At 33.5% G+C, this 20902-nt stretch overlaps 1 protein-coding gene across 3 annotated transcripts in view; it reads left to right on the top strand.

The window, feature by feature from the left end:
- Positions 1-15736, top strand: part of LOC120337708 (uncharacterized) — a 43003-nt gene extending 27267 nt beyond the window's left edge. For 2 of the 3 annotated variants that reach the window (XM_078111170.1, XM_078111177.1), the window contains 16 exons: positions 503-662; positions 1028-1143; positions 4981-5102; positions 5806-6062; positions 6572-6642; positions 7435-7542; positions 8894-9005; positions 9258-9382; positions 9661-9772; positions 10192-10294; positions 10501-10630; positions 11139-11341; positions 11814-11964; positions 12664-12777; positions 13528-13700; positions 14660-15736. In XM_078111170.1, coding sequence (XP_077967296.1) covers positions 503-662; positions 1028-1143; positions 4981-5102; positions 5806-6062; positions 6572-6642; positions 7435-7542; positions 8894-9005; positions 9258-9382; positions 9661-9772; positions 10192-10294; positions 10501-10630; positions 11139-11341; positions 11814-11964; positions 12664-12777; positions 13528-13700; positions 14660-14825 — 2223 coding nt within the window. In that variant the 3' untranslated portion in view covers positions 14826-15736. The remainder of the gene's footprint in view (positions 1-502; positions 663-1027; positions 1144-4980; positions 5103-5805; positions 6063-6571; positions 6643-7434; positions 7543-8893; positions 9006-9257; positions 9383-9660; positions 9773-10191; positions 10295-10500; positions 10631-11138; positions 11342-11813; positions 11965-12663; positions 12778-13527; positions 13701-14659) is intronic. The other variant, XM_039405585.2, reaches the window with a different exon arrangement.
- The last annotated feature ends 5166 nt before the right edge of the window (positions 15737-20902 follow it).

Here is a 20902-nt window from a genome sequence, read left to right as displayed (position 1 = left end):
TTTTTTAGATTTATTGAAGGTTTAACTAAAGAAGCTACTACTATGAAACCTGGACAGCTGTGTAAAACTTGTAGTGTTATGCAATACGGAGAATGAATTTCTGTGGTTTTTTACTTTTTACTATATACCATTGGTTCCGTCATGTCTTTTTGGCCAAAGTTATATATGGTTTAGTGATAATGAATCGTATAAAAGATGAGTAATTTTGTCCACTTTTCCTCCAGATTCAAATTAGATTATATGATTTCACTGTCAGGTAGTGAGACACAAGTATTAGCTGATGGATGACACATTTATTTTAGTATTTTGAATTCAATGAAATATTGCTACTTTCTTACCAACCAGGGCTATGCAACTGGAAGATTTAACCTGTTATCTATTCTCATACCTATCTGTGGCTAGAAAGCAGATTTGTGCCTTTGGTTTGCTATACTTTTTAGCCTTATTACTACTTTCCTCCGCTTTATGATATATAAAACAATCCTAACCTAATACATTTTAGGAAGCTTTTGTCAAGGAAGTAAGACGTAAAGCAAGCGAACTTGGTATTGATGAATCCGAACTTCAGTTTGATGCTCAACTTGTTGATAAGGTGTACAACTCGACAATTGAACCTGAGGAAGTAGAAGTTTTTCATGATACTGATGCTGGAAAACATGTTGGTAAGAAATGAAATTATACTGTTTTCTTTCTTTGTTAATTTGTTAGTCATTATATTATGTTTTTGAGGTTATATTGGGATTTATCATCCAGGATTTAAATCTATGCTTTTGTCGCAGGCTAATCAGCAATCTCATGTCATGTTCTAAGTTTGTGCATATGGACGGATTAACTGTTTATCAACAATTTTATTTCGTAAACTAGACTCGTGACTTGCTCAGAAGCTGTAGCGCAGTTGAGCGTTAAAGATTAAAATCTTATCTAAATGATTATTGTATTACCCCAACCTTAAGAATAAGTCATTTTTTCCTATTTGGGATTATTTTATGCTGTTTATTTAGTCAATTGAGACTTATCTTTGTTTTAGTTCGATCAAGACATAGTTCTGTGACAACAAAGTCTATAAAAACAGACACAACAGAGACAAGTACCTCAGAAAAGAAAAAGAAGTTTGTCATCGACCTTCCTACACAGGAAATCACGGTTTGTAATTAGTTTCTGAATTAATTTAATTTAACAACTTTTAATAATATTTGGACAAAATAGGCAGTAAATATATTAAAATTTGAAATAAATTTCATTCCATTCCAAGACCTTTTTATGCATAAATAATAAGTTGCACGTTATGCAGCCTATTCAATGCCATTCACAGTAAAAATCAGGTACTTTTTAATGTGCACACCCACTTCGGATTTCTGGTCTCCTGATACCGCTTGACCCATTGCTTCCAGTTAAATGGCTTTTTTTATTTCTCAGAATGTGTTCTTTTTCTTTTAGCCTACTTTTTCCAATATTTTTTTAGAACCATTATTTGCTTGTACCATACTAATCCATTTTTCTTTTAATGGTGTCAGTAAAGACATAGAAGGCGAAGCCTCGTTATTATTGTAAGTATTTTGTCTACACAAAAATAGCACGACACAACAGGAAAAAATGGCACTATTTCACATTGCCTTTTACTTGTTATAATTTTTCACCATGTATTCTTAGCCTATGATAATTCATAGTGCACCTGTTATATTAAATTCATTATTTGCTACTACACGGTTAGTAAAGGTACTCAGATGATACATACCTTCTGTATATATTTTAACTTGAGATTGTTTACAAAGCGAAGTTATTTTTGGACTCGCAAATTCAGACTCAAGAAACTGCATTCAGTAGTGCTCAGTACAAACTACATATCAGCATGGAAGAGCACAATATTTAGAAAGTTATACATGTCATGCATATAGCTAGTATCATGGGACTAATCACAAATTCCCAAGTCACTGTTTCTTGCACAACTCTGATATTGTACATTGAACTGCAGGTCCTTGAATCTTGTTTGCTTCTTATTTCGAATCACCTTTGCCACAAGGCTACTTCAACGAGTTAGTTGAAAATGACAATAACATAATATTCCATTTTATGGTAATACCTAGTCAATATGTTAGATCATAATCTAACTTATTTGAACCCAACAATATATACCTTAAGCATAACTTAGGCAAGCAGGTAATTATTCAAACAAAAGCTCACAAATATACTTGCTATTTCATGGAGTGAGAGGTTATGCTTTTCTTAAGTATCACTCTATCTCAGTATTTCTTAACCTTTTTTGCAGCATATTATATCCCCAAATTACAAGATTTACCCCCAATATAGCCATTGGTAATTGGTATTACCAATTTGGTAATTATTTATTAAAAATTCATCAATCGAAGTATAAAGAGCTCTAACTTTAGACGCGAAGTCTCTCTATATTTCCCTTCTCTTACCTTATATTCTCCTCTTCACTGAGATTCAGTTCGACGCGAAAAATACGTGAAGAAGGAGCGGTGGGGGAGAAAAAAGGAGGAGAGTGACTGGAGAACGTAGGAATGGAAGTGGAAAGAAGAGAGTGTTTGGGTGGGAGTGTGACGGGAGGAGGTAAGAATGGAAGTGGGAATGAGAAAGCGTTGGGGTGGGAGTGTGACGGGAGGAGGTAAGAATGGAAGTGGGAATGAGAAAGCGTTGGGGTGGGAGTGTGACGGGAGGAGGTAAGAATGGAAGTGGGAAGGAGAGAGTGATGGGGTGGGAGAGTGACGGGAGGAGGTTGATGGGGGGCATGATTGAGGGAGAGTAGAGTGGGGGCAGAATATAGGGGTATAAGAGTGCAAAGGAGTTTCAGATCGACGACTGCCTTGTTTTCTGGCAACGATATCCTCAATGTTTGGTGACAAAGAACTCAAAGTTGTTTTCAATTTCGATTGAGATGTAGGCCTACTGATAACAAGAGATCTATGCTCAAATATATGGACAAGGAGAGCAAAGCGAAATTTTTTATCGTCAATTCCTTGAAAATCTTGCGCTGTAACTTATGGGTACCAGTACTCGTAGGGCTCTCTGGGTAACGATACAGAGACTAGCCCAGCTTATGTATAAATGTTACAAAAAGCGCGTTTTTGCACTTTAACATGTACATATCACATTTGCAAGGTACCGTTATGCTTATAAAAACAACTGCTGATTGGCCGCGGTAGCTTGTCTTTACATCAAATATTGATATAATTCAGACGAAATACAGGACTATAATCTCATTACTGAATTGTCTTACAGTGCAATTATTTCCTACCTACGGAGCTTTTAAAAATAATTTTCAACTTGAAGTGCAAGGAAGGAATCAATGATCTCTTCTAATGACACCTATCAAATCTCTATTGCTATGCGTGTTTTTTCCCAACTTGAATTATTAACTATTGTCACGCAATGATAGGCCCATCACATCAGCCTTTCCAATAATAGGCTAATACCTATTTCTTGCAAGATAGCTTACAAATCACACAATGTTTCTCACACCCAAACAAGCATATAGATCATAAGATAGATATAGATCATATAGATCTATAAGCATATAGTTTTTGTTTATTCTACTTTTATTTTTCACAATAACTAAATTTACCCCTAAGAATGATGAAAATTACCACCAGGGTAAATTTACCCCAGGTTAAGAACTGCTGCGGCCTGCGAGTCTATCTTATTCAAATTGCTTTACTTGCTTATATATTTGCTTGTTATAGCAAATATTCTTCGCAACATATAAACTCATCATGAACATATATTACAATTTGACTTAGCAAAAAGTAATTCTGAGGGAACTTTTTAAGAGAAAATTAAGTAAATTTACCCCCATTTGTGTAAAATATCTGGAATTTGTAAACCCCCAGATGAGATTGTTTTTTTTCTTGTTTTTACTTTAATTCTTTCATCCCAGTATGAAATATGGAAATCATCTGGATATTTTGTGTTTTTATATGGCTTATCATTGAATTTTAGCCTTTTTTTTCCTATTCTGGGATTATCTGTATATGCGTTTCTCTTCAAATAGAATATTAAATTAATTATATATTCATTCTTTTGAGATAGGTAACTATGCATATAAAGTGAACATTCCAAATCTGATATTTCTTTTTAGAGCAATATTTAAATAATATCTCCCTTGCGTACATTTCTTTCATTTATTTATTTCATTTTATTTTAATGTATTTTTCTCCACAGTAGACATGATTGTAAACATTGACCCACTTTGTGTGATGTTTATTCCTGAGGAAGTATGGGATTTTTCTATGCTCTTATTTATATACATAATAAATCCTACTCCGATATAGATTTTTGCCTGACACAATTAGGGATAAAAACAACACCTAATAAAATTAATATGTGGAAATTTGTTACATATTCAATTTTGACTTTATTTGGCATTATTTGGAAATTATCACTATTGCTGTTATTATTGTGTTCACACAATTTTGGGTGAATTGCACGAATTTGTTAATAAATCATTCATATATTTGCACAGTTTGCTCTGTTTGGAGAAAATTGGCTGCAAGTCATTTTTTGGGGGAATTCTCTGAATATGTTTTGATAATACGAAAAATTCATGAATTGGAAGAAAAAATTGTATATTATTAAAATGAAATGGTATCCGAACATTCGAAACATTATTTATAGCAGAAATACATCTCAAGGTAGTGTGGTTTTGTACAAAACCATGTGGAGACACTGCTTTGAAAGGAAAATTGTGCATGTATAGTTATTGTGGTATAGATCATTTCCAATGCAAACTGGAGAGTACACTTTACATGAGACACTTTATTTATCAACATTATTAATGTTATCTATTCCATTCAATAAATGTTTTCATTTTATCACAAGCTCAAGTAATATTTAAATATGCCCACCTCAACTCAATATAATTCCCTACATGTTTTTCCTTTATATAGGAAAGATGAATTTATATATTTTTAGGTGCTTTTGTTTATGATATTCTTTACTAATGTAACTTTTGCAAATTTCCAGGCACATTCTGTAACACCACATCACTCTGTATCTACTACATCATCCACTACTGCCTCACCTACTTCACCCTCAAGATTTAGAGCACTTAGTCAATCAAGTAGTGTGCACTCCAGGAAACGAAAGTATGAGATTTATTGTTTTATCACTATATAAAGATGTTTATATGTGAACAGTTTGGTTTTATTCAATTTTTTCTTAATTATTATGTGGAATAATTTTGCAGCAAGCTTAAAATATAAACACAAGTTCATTTCACACAGTACAAATCAAGCAGGCTTCCAAAGAAAGAAATATATATATATTTTTTTTCTGATGAGTATTTATATTTTTTTATATATTCATGTATTTCTTCTACAATACCTTATTGAGGTAAGCAAAGTGCTAGCAAAAACTTGCCAAAACTTTTATTATTTGTAATGAAATTCTGCTCTTTTGTTGCTATAAACTTTTAACCTCATGCTATTCGAGTATCGTCGGGACACAGGGGTCGCACATGGGTCAAACAGGAGGCAGTTAGTCACATTACCCTGCAACACATCTATTGAAATAGATACCAAATTTTACTTCGTAACATTTGGCATAAATGATGATTTTACAAAAATTGCTGGATTACCGTTAATAGTAAAAAAATTAGAAATTCATTATTCCTGAAATAACAATATCTTTGAATTGAACTCTATTCTCTCCTATTGCAGATGCTTTCGCTAAGGCTGGCTGGGTTATCATAATGAAGGAATTAGCAGTGACTGTTAATTGTTCAGACTGAAAATATATCATTTGTGAATCTGCTATATTTGTAGCTCTGCATACTTTTTCATAATTAAGGTCTTCAATACCTGGTAAGGAAGAAAAAGATGTTTCACTAGAATATGAATTGACATCATATGAAGCCAAACTGGGTGATCCCAAACCAGAAGAACCAGTCACAGTCATGCCCAGACCAAAACTAGAACCAGAAAAGCTTGTGGAAACTCAAGGAAAATCTGATGCAAAGAAAACACAAGGGGAAAAATCATTAAAAGAAGAAAAGTTAAAGTCTAAAGGCAAGATGGCTAAAACCACTGGCATCACAGAGTCAAAAGGTTTGTTTGAAATATAATATTTCATCTAAATATAGATTTCTAGATAAATAATTGGGAGATTAATTTTGAAAATAAATTTTCTATAACATAATTATTATTTTTCTGTGCATGCAAGGAATCACCAGCCTCGTTTTTTGCTGCGAGCAAATTCAAATTATGAATGGATCCACAGTGAAATCTTTGTTTATGCCTAATATTATCCTAAGATGATCGCTTAGTTCTTCGGTGAGCCATATTTTGTCCAGATACCAACCCAGGTTATCTATGCAATCATTTGATCAATTCAATATTCCAGATTACCTACCTTGCATAGGATTTCACACTCTTAACAGATTTGAATCTTGTAGAGATAACAAATTGCAGATCCAGGATAGCTGGACTTTCCATCATTACAAGGTGTTTATCTAACTTGGAATCTCAAAACTGGCTAACTAATTTCATACCAACCTGGAAGTTGACTCATTAGTCCCCCTCAGAGGCAAATAATGCAAAATAATCATATTTTTTAGAAATTGCAGAAAGTGTCAGCTCAGACAAAGACAGTGTAAAATCGAAACAAACAGCGGAAGCTAAATCACAGGTATAGTGTTCTATTTAAATGTTTAACAACATTCACAATTTCAGTAAAAAAGCACAAAAATGCAAGTTTCGCATGTATTTTTTAAATTTTGAGTAGCACAAATTTTACACATTTACTCAGAATTAGGGATGTTCATATTCAAATAGATTAGTATTATCATATTCATCTCATTTACAATTAATTAAGACCTAAAGATATGAATTATATTTTTGCTCTAAAGCAGGGGTCAGCAAACTACTACAATACAATTCGTCTCGCGACGCTTTACTGAATTATAGTAACAAAACAGCTGTTTTGACGATTATATTCTTTACGTTACATATTCTTTACGTAAACTAGATTATATTATAACGTAACAAGTATATATTTCACAATTACTCGTTTAATGAGCCTATAATTTAATTATAATTAGACAAATGGCAACAAAACGCAGAAAAGGTAACGCTGAGTGCAAATGGTTTAATGGCGCAGAAAGTATCCAAATGGTCAGTTTTCGCGCGCTGCTTAAAATTTAACTTCTGATCTGCGCGGAAAAATTTGATTCATCAGCAATCCATTCAGTTTTTAACTTTCTAAAAATATGTGCAGCCTGTCAATGACTTGCATCCTTCAATTTTAGCCCGCGGGCGACAAAAGTTTGCCGACCCCTGCTCTAAAGTGATGATTGTGGCGAACAAACAGTAATTAGAAAAAAAACATTTTTGAATATTCAAGTTTGGACATCCCTATAAATTGTACATGAATCTAGTTTTTTTTTTCACACAATGTTTTTAATTATGACAATTTGTGAAGGAGCTATCACCTCTACCTGTAACCACAAAAGTTACAGAAAATAAAAATGAGTTAAAAAAGCCTGGAGATTACACCATGGAGAAAGCTGTTAAACAGAAAAAGAAAAGGGTATGACAGAATACACAAAAATCAATTGAAAATCATGATTTAGTGATTAATATTGATTCTGTATTGATTATTTGATTTACCAATAATTTTTTATGATAATTGAGTTATTGTCTTCAAATAATTCTTTTAGACCTAAAGTATTTATTTCTTTAATCACTTATTCTTTGGTTTTAATTGTTTTTGTTCCATAATTCTGTGTCATGGGTTCTTGGTAATTACGAGAAAGAGCAAGAAAACTTGTATCATTGAAAAAGGTAGCTAGAGATCGTGCTAAACGTCAGGAATACGCTCGCCCCCACACATCTGATTACCCTGAGTGGGTTTCAATCAAGTGGGGGAGATAATTATGTACGGGAGGATTGCTAGACTCTTGGCCCCGTTGGATGGTTCACGTAACCGCTCAGGGTCGGTTATGGCTTCCTGAAAACAACCACCATGCATCTATAAACAAAAAATAACTGGCTGACTAGTCTGGCAACTGGAAAGAAGTCGTGTTTCGACATATGATTTAGCCGTCCTATCGACTTTTTCCTCCCCACTGGATAAATATGGAAATCATATCCTAATCTCAAATACATTTTGTCACATTATCTGTCAAATTTTTATATAATTTTCTGTTTTCTCGTTTCTTGCCTTATTTTATATGTGTCTAACCTTTTTTGACTATTTTTGCATGTTTTTGTTATAATATCAATAATATGAATATCAATCCCATATGCAATTGACTCTTGCAGCATACTGTTCTTAGAAATTAGGAGCACTCAATTTGACTGTTTTTAATCACTCAATGCTTACTACTTACTAGTAATAATTACTTTAATGAAAACTTTTTTCGAGTTGAGAATTATCATATATTATTATATTTGATGGAGATTATTTAGGCAGCTTGAGAGTGCAATTTAACGTACATGCTGGAGAATAGACTAAATTAAAAAAGCCTTTTATAATTATTTATAGTTGTGTAATCATATGTGAATTCCTAGTTAAACATCACATACATCATTAAATGAAATTATTTGAGCAATCTTCACTCCTTCATATTTAAGTCAAAAAAATACTGAGGAAATTGTTTTATTATATTGAACCTATGGCAGTTTTTAGGCATGTGTTGTGCCTATTAGTGTTTTTGTGGATCTCTGTTCTCTAATTCAACTTCAAATTCTAAAGCTTGCTGAATTTAATTGATTTAGTTTTCAATCCACATGAAATGGAATAGCTGCATATATCATGCTTTGAATCACAATTAACTTGCTTCAGAAATTTATTACATGACTTATATATCCAAAGATTTCCTATCTGTCTCAAATTCTTTATTTAGCTGTCTTATAAAACAAAGTTATTTTAATTGCAGAAAAAAGGCAAAAAAGGAAAACAAGAAAAAGAGAAAGCCAGTAAAGCGGGTGTGAAAAAGGAAACTGACCGATTGCCTGTATCACCAGAGAAACCTCGTCCTAAGACACCAGGTACTAGCAAACAATAGAAAAACTTTATTTTTAATGATAATCGGTTTATGTCATTCCTGTTTACTCTGTCATTTAAAACACTTGAATTAGCAACAGATTCATATTACTGGTTAATGTTTTATTAAAACTTTACGTTTTATGAGATCTTTCATGAGACTTGAGGTGCATGAGGCCATACACACATAGCATGAAAGAACTGGAATCTTAGCGGTAAAATCCACAATTCATCCATATTCTTCGTTTAATATTCAGAAGTTCCTTTTGTTGCTGGTCGTGCCAAAGAAAACAAAGTACCTAAAGGATTGCAATCACCACCGCATACACCTTCAAGTGTGAAAAAGGATAGGAAGACACCTGGTGCTGGTGACACATCAAAAGTAAATTGTCTTTTCTGACATCGACTTACTTTACATATTTTCAATGTTTATCATTTTACTAAATAAAGGGTTGTAGGAGTTATTGACAAACTGTCACACCTAATTTTAATTTTTATTCAATTTTAATTTGGTATTCGATTGTTCGCCATTGGTCTAAAAATATATTTCGCAATCATTACCCTTCAAAATTTAATTTAAATACAACATACCATAGTCATGTCATGGCAATTGTACTTTTTTTAATCTTAATATTTCCTCTTTTTTTTTCCAATTTTCAGGAGCCAAAAACACAAGTAGAATTAGAGGGTAAAATGCAAAAAGGTAAAGTTTCCGAAGCAAAGATAAAATCAAAGTCTGGCAAAGGAAAAGATGCTGTAGCTGCTGAAGGAAGTAAGATTTTGTACTGAAGTGAAAAAAAAACAGTTATTATATACATCTACATTTTTTATGAGTCTTGTCTGCGTCTTTCTCTTTAAGCAAGGCAACTGCTGATATCTCACGATGTAAGAGCTATTTATTGGAGGGCCCGGAATCTATCTGGTTCATGCATTGCCTACTCTATTTATGCACGGGGAGAGGCGAGAGACATGGGATATTATCCCGGAATGTGTAATCTGCGATAGCAACCAAGTTAAGTCGAACGATTTAACCACTAGTCCATCACGCCATGCTTATATTTTTTCATAATATAAATTCTCTGCATATTTTAAAATTTTATTTAAACACCTTGTTATAGTATCTAAATTTGTATTTAAATGGGCTTGTTTCACTTGGAGCACAGATAAAATTTGTTGAATGGTTATTTTCAGAGACCAAGAGTCCGGAAGCAAAATCTCCAGTTAAATCTGAAAGAGCGAAATCTGAGACACCATTAGATGAATATGAACAACTCTCTCCTATTCCTGCTGAATCGTGAGATTGTTGTATTGTTACTTGCATTTATATATGCATTTGCGCTTGACGTTTTAATTCTTCGAGAGCCATGTTATAGTTTTTAAAGCCAGAAAAACAACAACAAACATCATTGGTGTAACTCAACAGCTTTGTGAAATAAAAACACTTTGTTTTTCAGTTAAAAGTATATAGTTAGTAAATAATTGCATTTGATAATTTTTCAGGCCTGAAGATGATTATGCATTTGTTCGAGTTGAAGAAACACCACTGCCAAGTGAACCCGAGGAACCAGTTGTTGAAGAGAAACAGGATGACGAAAAATCTCAGGTTTCTGATCAAACTGCACCAACTGAGGTATTAATGTTTTATGATATGTATATTTTTTCAGCTGAAAACAAGCTAAATTTTTGTGGTACTCCCTTAGTGTGCGTACCAGGTAAGGTTAGGCCATAATTTTATCCCGATTTTCCTTATTTTAGTTCTATTCTGAGTTCGGGGACTGTCTGTGTTACCCAAGTGAATATACCCCCTGCCCATAGGCTGTCGTCCCTTTACACAACTTGATGTGAAGTAGGCTAACAAAGTTAGTAACCTCCATATTGGTACACACACTTTTGGAGCGCTAAATTTTGTACTCTTATTAACATGAAAGGTTTTCAGTTTTTTTATTCGAGGATTTGTAACTTTGCAACTAATAGTCAATTTACCAGGATCCCCGAGATTCCTATCATTAGAAATATTCAATAAATTCTTATCGTATGCTGTTTGCAAAACTCATCAGATGCACCAACACAAAACCAGACAGAACAACACCCAGATTACATATTTTTCCCATTAAAATATAAGATTTTGTTTTCACCAGACTACTGATAACACCGATGAACTCTTGAAAGCTGCAGAAGACGAAGCAGAAAATGAAGCCAAACTAGCAAAAAAGAAAGAAAAAGAAGAAAAGAGATTGGCTGCTGCTGAGAAGCGGCGTCTTGAAGTTGAGAGAAAAAGAAAAGAAAAAGAAGAACAAGCGAGAAAAGAAAAAGAAGAGTTGGAACGACAAGATCAAATGAGGTTTGTTGTCAATCACATTTGACATTTGTATTGTAGTAATTGACTAATTTATTCGACAGTAAATGAGAAGCATATATATCAGCACCTTCAAACTTGTTTGATATGTCTTGTTCTATGATTGTCTGGTGGGCAGCAGGGTTCAATCGTAAGACCCTTTTTGTTTTTAGTTTTTATTATCTAATCATTTTGTTACCATTTGAAATCATAAATTTTGTTTTTTTACTTTACTTCCTTGTGAAATAGTTGAAAGCTCGACATCATATCTTTAGAGATTGACTCTCATGTTCTTGAGTAAATCAATGGCCACTGCTTAAATAAGATTATAATGTTTGTCAATTTCTATTTCATGCTTGAATTTTGAATTTTGAGTTCTTGTTGTTGTATGTATATTGTATAAATTAGGTTAACAATAACTTGATCCGTGCTCATGTGCACCATTATAGTACCAATTTATTTATTTCAATACATTTAGAGAGGAATTGGAAAATGAAAGAAAGAGGCGAGCAGGGGAGATGCAACGAAAAAGAGAGGAAATGGAAAAAGAAAAGGAGAGAGAAAAGCAAGAAGAAATTATGAGAAAGAAAAGAGAAGAACAACAAAGAGAGAGAGAGAAAAGATTGCAGGTATTTTTGATTGTATTATCTGTCTTGAAATTCACATAAAATCTTGACCAACAATACCAGAATTGTGCCATTACTTATGAATACAAAATATTCATCTTTTCAAAAATGCTAAATATTTTTCATTCGGTACCTTAGCACGCTTTTCACTCAGAACGAGGCCATTTAAAAGCAGTCGATGATACAAAAGCAGCAGCTTATTTCGGAATGACTAGAATTATTCTTGTTTGGCATTTCCTACCCATTTATTACACCAGTGGTCAGCATGGAATTTGTACCTGAGATGGGTAATCTTTTGATGCCAATATTGTTAAATTCAGCTTTATCCACTTGGCCATCACGCTCACAAATTTCTGAAACAATAAACAAAGTCTGGATTATAATAAATATCTTTGTTTTTTCTTATAACAATTGAGTCCCATATTAAATAAATTGATCGCACATCAATATTTTCCATCAAGTTCACTCAAAGATAATAATTACTGGACTTATATTTATGCAGAAATAATTTGACAAATTTCATTACTTATAAGCACTTTTTATCACCTCCAATTCACATGGTGATTTTTGACATATCATCATGATCAATTATTTCAGGCTAAAGGTGCTCTACTTCGGGTGTTAGAAGTTTGATAAAACGATCTTAATTCTGAGTAGGCTTATTCATCTAAAAACTTATTTTCCATTTAAAACTATTTTCAGGAGGAACACAAAAGAAAAATGGAAGAATTACAAAAGAAAAAGAAGGAAGAAGAAGAACGAAAAGCCGAAATTGCAAGAATAAAAGCAGAAGAGGAAGAACAGGCTCGGAAAGAGGTTTGCCTTTGTTATTACTTTGTTAATTGTATTTTAGAAAAATACACTTGAAATTTTTAACTTGTTGATTATTCTTATGTGGACTATACCAATTAGGCTGCATATGATTTTGCCAAGGAGCGACAATCCTCTACTTTAGAAATATTATGAAACGATCCCATCTTATCTAATTACAGTAGAAGAAATGCTATTGACACCTGTTTAAAATTTGTATCTTCGTTTGTGCAATGAAACTTGGAATTGGGCAGAATAAATGAGAGAATGATCTCATGTAGTGACTCATGGCAGTAAGAGATTTTAAAAGACCCAAATCGTAGTATGAATGAACAAACTAATTGGATTGACAAACTAGACCCACACAATACCTTATCTAGACTGTCTAGATGAGAAAACAATAGCTCAATATATATCAGAACGCAAGAAATTTAATGACCCTTCTTTTCTTGCATTTCTCTCACAGTCTCCTTAAATTATAGCTCCAGGATGCTCAATGCAATCCATGTGCATATATCCACACTCTCCAACAAACTTCTGTTTTGGTTTTTAATGGTGGTTAAAGCAAAAAATGCTAATTGACATATAGGTATTGGGAACTTGACACAGAAGCTTTAATGATTTCATTGCGATATCTCTTTCCTCACTACAAAAAAATTCTCCATCTGTGGGTTACATATATATTATTATATCTATGTACCAGCATGTTATATTTACTTGTTTAACTGCGAGTAAGGTGGTTATCTTGCATTTCAGGAAGAAGAATTAATGGCCCAAATGGCTGAAGAGGAGAGAATTGAATATGAGAGAAGAAAACGAGAGGAAGCAGAGCAAAAGAAAATTGAAGAAGAACAAAGACGTTTGAGAGAAGAGGAAGAAGCTAAAATAGCAATGGAACAAGCTCGCTTGCAAGCTATTATCAAAGCCAAGTATAACTTTTTGTTTAATATTTTAGTGTTTTTTGTTTAGTTCTAGATCAGGGTGGTCCAAACCCAGGCCCGCGGGCCACATGTGGCCCATCGCTTCATTATCTGTGGCCCACGTCGCATTTGCGCGAGAGTGAACAAAAAAACGCATTTGGTGTTGTTTCGTCATAAAAATAACTAGAAACAACTTTTGACACATTATTACATCACATCATAAAAGCTGACTAATATATTTTTGACTGGATATGGAAGGGAAAATATCGAAATGCTTGCTTGATATGTCTGCAAGTTGTATCGGTGACAATCTTTAAACGTCATTTTCTGCTTATGGCACCTTTTCTGCGATGAGGAGTTTGAAATCTTACACTAAATGTATTTACAGTAAGATTTTTGCACGTTTTATTGGGTTTTTTTGGTGGTTTTAGCTTGATAAATGACAAATACTGATCACTGTGTTTGGACAATAAAGTGTTTGTTTTGTATTACACTATTTACCTATTCTTGGCACTTTTGTGGCCCGCGAACAATACAAAAATAATAATGTGGCCCGCGAGGCCGACAACCTTGGACCACCCTGTAATCTAGATTATTGATATTCTATTTTCAATAATCTATTCTAGACAATCAACATTTCTGTTTGTTTTTTTCAGTAAATTTTTCCATTTTCATGAAAACATGATTTGGGTTAAATGTTACTGTACATATGTCATGATTTTGCATTAAAATTGCTTTAATTGTATTAGATTTAAATTTAAATATAGTACAAGGTTAATAATTCTAAAATAGGTATTTATTTTATTATGAAAATTTTTTATAGTTATGTCATTAACCATCTTTATATTCTGACAAAATCTGATTCTATGTTGTGCTTCTTTGCTTGATTTTATAAACGAAATAGGACATTTAAAAGACTACTGCTTTATTTATTTCCCTGGTCAGTAAATTTCTTTTGTTTATATCAGACAACAAGCTACATTAGAAGAAAAGCTTAAATTTGCAAGAGAATTTTCCATAGAAGCAAATGGTATGGATCAAACTCAAAATGTCAACAGAGCATTCTCATTCTCCTATTTTGAACTTTTGCAACTTCTTGGACTGGAATTTACTGCAGGAAATGCAGATCTGTAATTTCAACTTAATTTTTCTTTTCTATGTTCTTTTAATTCTGAAATATTGATGAGAATTTTCAATGACTTATAACTGATTTTAATCAAGTTGCGTGTGACAGCATGGAAATCGCCCTAGCATTTCTCAAACAAAAGATTGGTGAAATATATTACCAATATATGCCTGATCGGTTATTCAATAAGGCAAGAATTTCAATTATGGTGAAGGATGTTGTGATACAAATAGTCTGATATCCTTCGATTGCAATCTTTTATTAAAATTAGTCTTCGTTTTATTTATTTGAATGTACTAATTTTGCAGTGAAATCGTTAAATTTATGATCTACGCAATTATTATGATCTGTTCACAAAAATTTTACTTCATTTTTGGCTTTTCGACTTTCGACAAATGCCTTTCTGATTTGCTTTTAAACTTAGGTCCAAGTTCTTTAATTAAACATCCATATTTGAACCTAATTTTGTCACAAATTTTCTTAACTTTAGATTAATTCAAAAAAGTACAAAAAATCATTTATTACCTTTTTATTGAGATTATGAAATAATTAAACACATCTTAGATCGTGATATAGAACGTTTTATTTTATTTACCCTAATTTTACCTTTCATTCAATTTTACCTATTATACCCCCACTGTCTCATCTTGCATCATGAACCATGTAGTATAATATTGTATAATTAAATCACTGTTCTGTCTTAGCCTTCATCGAAATTCATAACATTGTAATAATATCATTTTACGCCGTGATTGTGGTATTGGTGGAATGGTTTTCTTACACGGAGTTCATTTACACTTGCACTTTACTTCAGATAATACTTCTATTTGAGCTGTTCTTAATTTATTATTTCATATAAATATAATTATGTCACTGTATTTAATCATGCTTCCATTGATAATAAAATCCATTTTGTTTACGTGTTATGCATTCGAGATCGTGTATATGATGTTAAGCACTGCCATTTGTTAGACCAGCCACAACTATTTCAGGCTTAGACTTTGTGAAGTAAGATGGTCATAAAAAGTCAGATTTAACGTTTTGCAACGCAGATGAGAGTAAAGTTAGCGCAAGTGGTCCGCTTGATGCGCGCACTGCTCCACGGTACATACAAACGCCCCCAGATCCCCTTCTTTCCTGTTCCATTTTGCTATCTGATAGTACAGAGAATGGCTACAGATTCGAGGAAATCGTCTTCGGCAGTGGAAAGTTCTCGACACCGCCACAGTCTTGTAGTCCTCCAACTTATAAAGTAACTTGTTTCAACGCAGTGGTTCTCAACCTTTTACTGACCCCGTACCACTTTACTATTTTTTTACTCTGGCCGCGTACCACTGAAAAAGCCCTTTTGAGCGCGGGGAACAATGGCAAGACACGCGCAATGGGAGTATTTTCTAATATGGCACTACGTCCTTAGTGAACTAATTCGCAAAACGGACGAAAACATGCCCATCTCGATTCGTTCGTAGACAATAGCAGGCGAGGGCGATCTCTAAAGACTGGACTGGCCCATAATACGTTTCTCCGACTCTTGACCCTAGAAAAATTCTTCCTATACTTTACTATTGCATAAAAATTATACTTATTTCGAAATTGTTTTAATGTGTTGGCGCTTATAAGCTGGTTTACGTGTTTGAAAACACTCATTTTTATTAAAATTAATCAACCATGTGCCGCTTACATGTACTGATACTTAGTTTAGATTAGTCTATCGCAGCATTTGCGAGACTCATTTTTAATTGCAGCAACTAAATTAATCCTCCTTTGAAGACATAATGACAATTAAGATATTTCATTCACAAATATTTTTTTGAAACGCAACTGAAAACTAACAAATAACACCCATAAAACGAGGCAATGTTTACTGATTGTTGCTGGTTACGAAAATAAACAAGGAAAATGATGCACGGGGAAACATTCATAAAGGCCGTTCATCGATAACATAACCGTAGACATATTAAAAACTACTTCTAACGAAAATGTAGTTCATGGACTGTTCGACGCCGTGGGAATAAAGAATAAATACTGTATATATATATGTATATACATTTGCGTTGTGTCTGAGATGTAAACTACTATATATATATACTAATGATCACTGAATGTACTTAATGAGCTGACTGTTAGTCAGCTAAATTATATATCTGAAATTAGCGAAGCGAAGTTTCAAGCTGATCGAAAAATTAACGTTGTTTCTTATGACCAGCTGTCCCGGTATATCCAGTCTCTTCCGGGTTTTTTTGGGGGTCATAAGTATTGGGCATACACAGTTACTAATTTTTCATCACTGATCTTCCAAAAATTCAGATCATTTCATTACCAATTCATTCATTTGGTTCCATTACATTTGAACCCACGTACATTTGAACCCATGACAATTGCACCTGCATACTATCGCACTTATGAATTTTTTCTGTTTTACGGATATTTGAACCCATACTCACCCTAACCCATGGGTTTTAGCACCCGCATATAGATTGAATCCGCGGATATACGCATGGGTTCAAATGTACGGTCACCCATTCATTTATGATGACGACCCAACTCTTCATTCGTATCTCGCTGTGAAGCCCAATAGACAACGCTGTTTCGAACTTTCTAAATGTTTGGAAAACGGGATTCGTTTGGATTTCCGAATCGCTGACCAGTGGTGGGTTCTCTAGTCTAAACCTAACTCAATTTCAATGTCGGAAGAAATTTTAGACAAATCGTTCAAATTTTGTCTGGTTGGTCTCCCAAGGATTTGAGCTTGAATAAATTACATGAAGTCAATGGTTGGAGACGCATCAATGAAAAATTTGTCGTGCTCGACAATACTTATTTAGTAGGGGCATATTCCACTTATACACAACCCATGTTCGAGTATTTAGTATATTTGTTGTAAAAAGAATTTTGAGTTTTGTCTTGGTTAATTTATTTTTTCCACACTTCAGAGACGCAAGTACCACAAGACTGGTAAACAACAGACTGAAAGCAATACTTAATAATAATTTACGAATATGATTATAAAACACGCTCCTCGTTATATTTATGTCTATACAAATTCAATATGTTTCGAGTAATATACAGTTCTTTTTATTTCAATACTATAGAAAACTAAGAGAATATGCTAGATTATAAGTGGCACATACGACTGTTTGAAAATGCCTACGAAATATAAAAACAGATTGCATTGATGACTTTTATTCTATGTTCAAATTCTGTATTGCGCTTACTACGTATGTCCTGTGAAAGGATCACGATAATTGTTTACGACGTGTTTGCTCATTAACTTGTTAGGATATTGCATAACTAAACGCAATATTTTGGAAAACTCATTTTAATGATTTTGATATTTTCTGTCGCAATCAAAAAGTGTCGGAAAAAGGTGTAATTTTTCCGGTTTGGCAGAAGTTTTGCAAGCGATATCGGTATTTTATGTAAAAATTCATTATTTGTAAAATTTTATGTCATTGGCTCGGGTCGCTCTCCAATGTATTTTTTTCGTAAACCGAGATTCGCGGAATATGCAAAATTTTATCAGTTCACATTAAACTGTAATCGAGATAACACGTAAATTGAAAAATTAAGAATAGCAAATCCTGCTCACTGACATTGAAACAAAAATTCAATAATATCGAGTGTCAATAAAATATAATAATCCTAACTTGCATCGAGTTAACTAGATAGGTAAGTATGATACAGACAGATGGCACTTTCAAAAAACAACAACTAACGGTTATTGTCGGTTCCGATCGACCGATCGATCAACTCACAAGGGAGGGATCGATGATAGAAAGTGATTGAGGCGTGCGTGTGTCGAAATTTATAAACTAACTGAGAAACACAATCCAATACCGGTGCGTACTGAGGTTATCGTCAAGCGAAACAAATATAAATTATGGTTGGGAAGCGCGTTTGCAATATATAAAATGTTACTCAAATTTTGATAAATAAGGCATTGTCGGCGCATTTCATTGACCAAGTCCAAGAAGAGTATCACCATCAGGTCTCCCATGCAAGAACACTCTTTCTGATGATAGACGCTGTACAAGTTCATTTGATAAGTATAATCCGTTCATCACCCTGGGGTTTTGAAAGTTGTCTCCTCCTACTTTACTAAATTAGATCTTAAAATAATGCTTTATTGAAGTCTATGTGGAAATGGATTTATATAATTACAACTGAGCCACTCTCAGAGCGAGCGAAAGGTGATAAAATGATATGCATGGGCTATGTGCCGTCAAGTGGAAACTTTATTTTGCTAATGAAATCATACGTTTCATTAAATTTTCCCAACGGTTTATCTAATTGAAAACTCGATCGATGGTTATTGTACTTCAAATTAATATTTTTCGAAGAAGTATGCGAGGCATTTCGAAGGCATATTTGTATGTGCGACTTCGAAAATTGTCAACAATGGCATATTGTCCAATATTTGCTGCATAAAAAACGTAGAAAATAATTTTATACTGCGACACATATGCGAAATTTATTCTGAAAATTGGCATTGTCTTTGAACCCTATTCCTCCGGGGAAATGTTATTCGTGAATTTAAGTCAGTGATCAAGAGGCTTTCCCATGCCTTCGAGTATTATACTTGTGTATTCTACTATTATGAAGACAGAAATGAGCGTAACTCACAACACCAGTCACAAGAGTAAGTGAACCCAGCAGCCCACAAGTATAGGTTTACCATTACTTGTTTAGTGATAAACTACCAGAACCGAATGATGGAATGCGACTTATGTTAACCGTCTGGTCAAATGAAAAAATTGGGCAAAAACAGAGAAACAGATTATTTCTATATTTACTTGAAGTCATAGACATCATTAGCAAAATTGAAATTTCTGACACGCGTGTCATATCTCCGAATCAAAACTGCCAGCACGCATTTCATATTGATTCGAAGAAGTTCAAGATTGTCCAAATCAGGATTTATTTTAAGAGCTTTTCCATGTCCGGCTTTTTCTGTTCATTCATCGGCGGGTGCAATGTACTTCAATATAGCTATTTGTAATAATATTTATCAAAGTACGTATTCTCATTGTCCTAAACATGGACGTTTATTCTTGTCCAAAATGTCAAAAAGTGATGCAACTAGAGAGATCCAGAAATATAGATTAATTAATATCCTTCGAAATGCGAAGAGAAAAAAATAAAAAATCAATCATGCCCGATTATAGCATAATCAGGTATGAGCATGTAAGGCGTTGTATCAGATCGGGTACCTACGCTTCAGAAAAAAATAATCATTTACGGCATATGATGTGCGTAGCGCGTATACCAGATAGAGAGAATACACAGAAACTTCGTACTTTGGAAAACTAATCAAATTATCTCGTACGACAGCTTTCTAGGTTAATGTTGCAATTCATCGCAGAGAAAAAATGAAAAAAAAATCGTTCAGAAGGAACAAAAACAAGATCTACACTCGAATTGGTTAGTTAGAAAAGACAAGTCAGAGTGTGACAAAAAGTCGTAGGCAGGTATATGCAGATATGAGTTTTGAAGAAGAACTATAATATATGGATATTCACGGGTAGTTTATATGTCCATTGTTTTCAAATTCGCCTTCAGCCGTCAATTCTTTTTATTTTGATTTCGAAATTTGACAACACACTAATTTGCAAACTTTTCTCCGTTGTTTATATATTTTGATCGCGGCATAAGTATGGTAACAGATTCGAAGCGACAAGAAATAAATTGTAGATGACAGATAGACGCAGAATTAGAATATTTACTGTCGAATCGGTGTTGCATTCTATGCAGTAAGGTATTGGAACAGAATATAACAAAAATAAAACTCGGTGATACTGAAGCGAATCATTACACGTATAGGCCGTGCTCGGCGTACATGATACGTGTTAAGATAAATTTACTGCGTATTTACTTTATTTGCGTTTAAGATAAATTTTCCATATCTAATTGAATATTTCCACAAAGCCTGTTCGTAGGGAAGCCGTAAAATTCACTTTTTGCCCCTATGATATATTTTATTTTTTAATAACCCAAATTTGTGCCTAACCTAAATTATCCTTTTGGTGTGAGATGTTGTAAATTGCCTTGATCTTCACAGCATAAAATGCTCATTTTTGCAGGAATT

The sequence above is a fragment of the Styela clava genome, chromosome 1 (genome assembly GCF_964204865.1).
Source record: "Styela clava chromosome 1, kaStyClav1.hap1.2, whole genome shotgun sequence".
Lineage (NCBI taxonomy): Eukaryota > Metazoa > Chordata > Ascidiacea > Stolidobranchia > Styelidae > Styela > Styela clava.
This window is presented reverse-complemented; position numbering and strand designations above follow the sequence as displayed.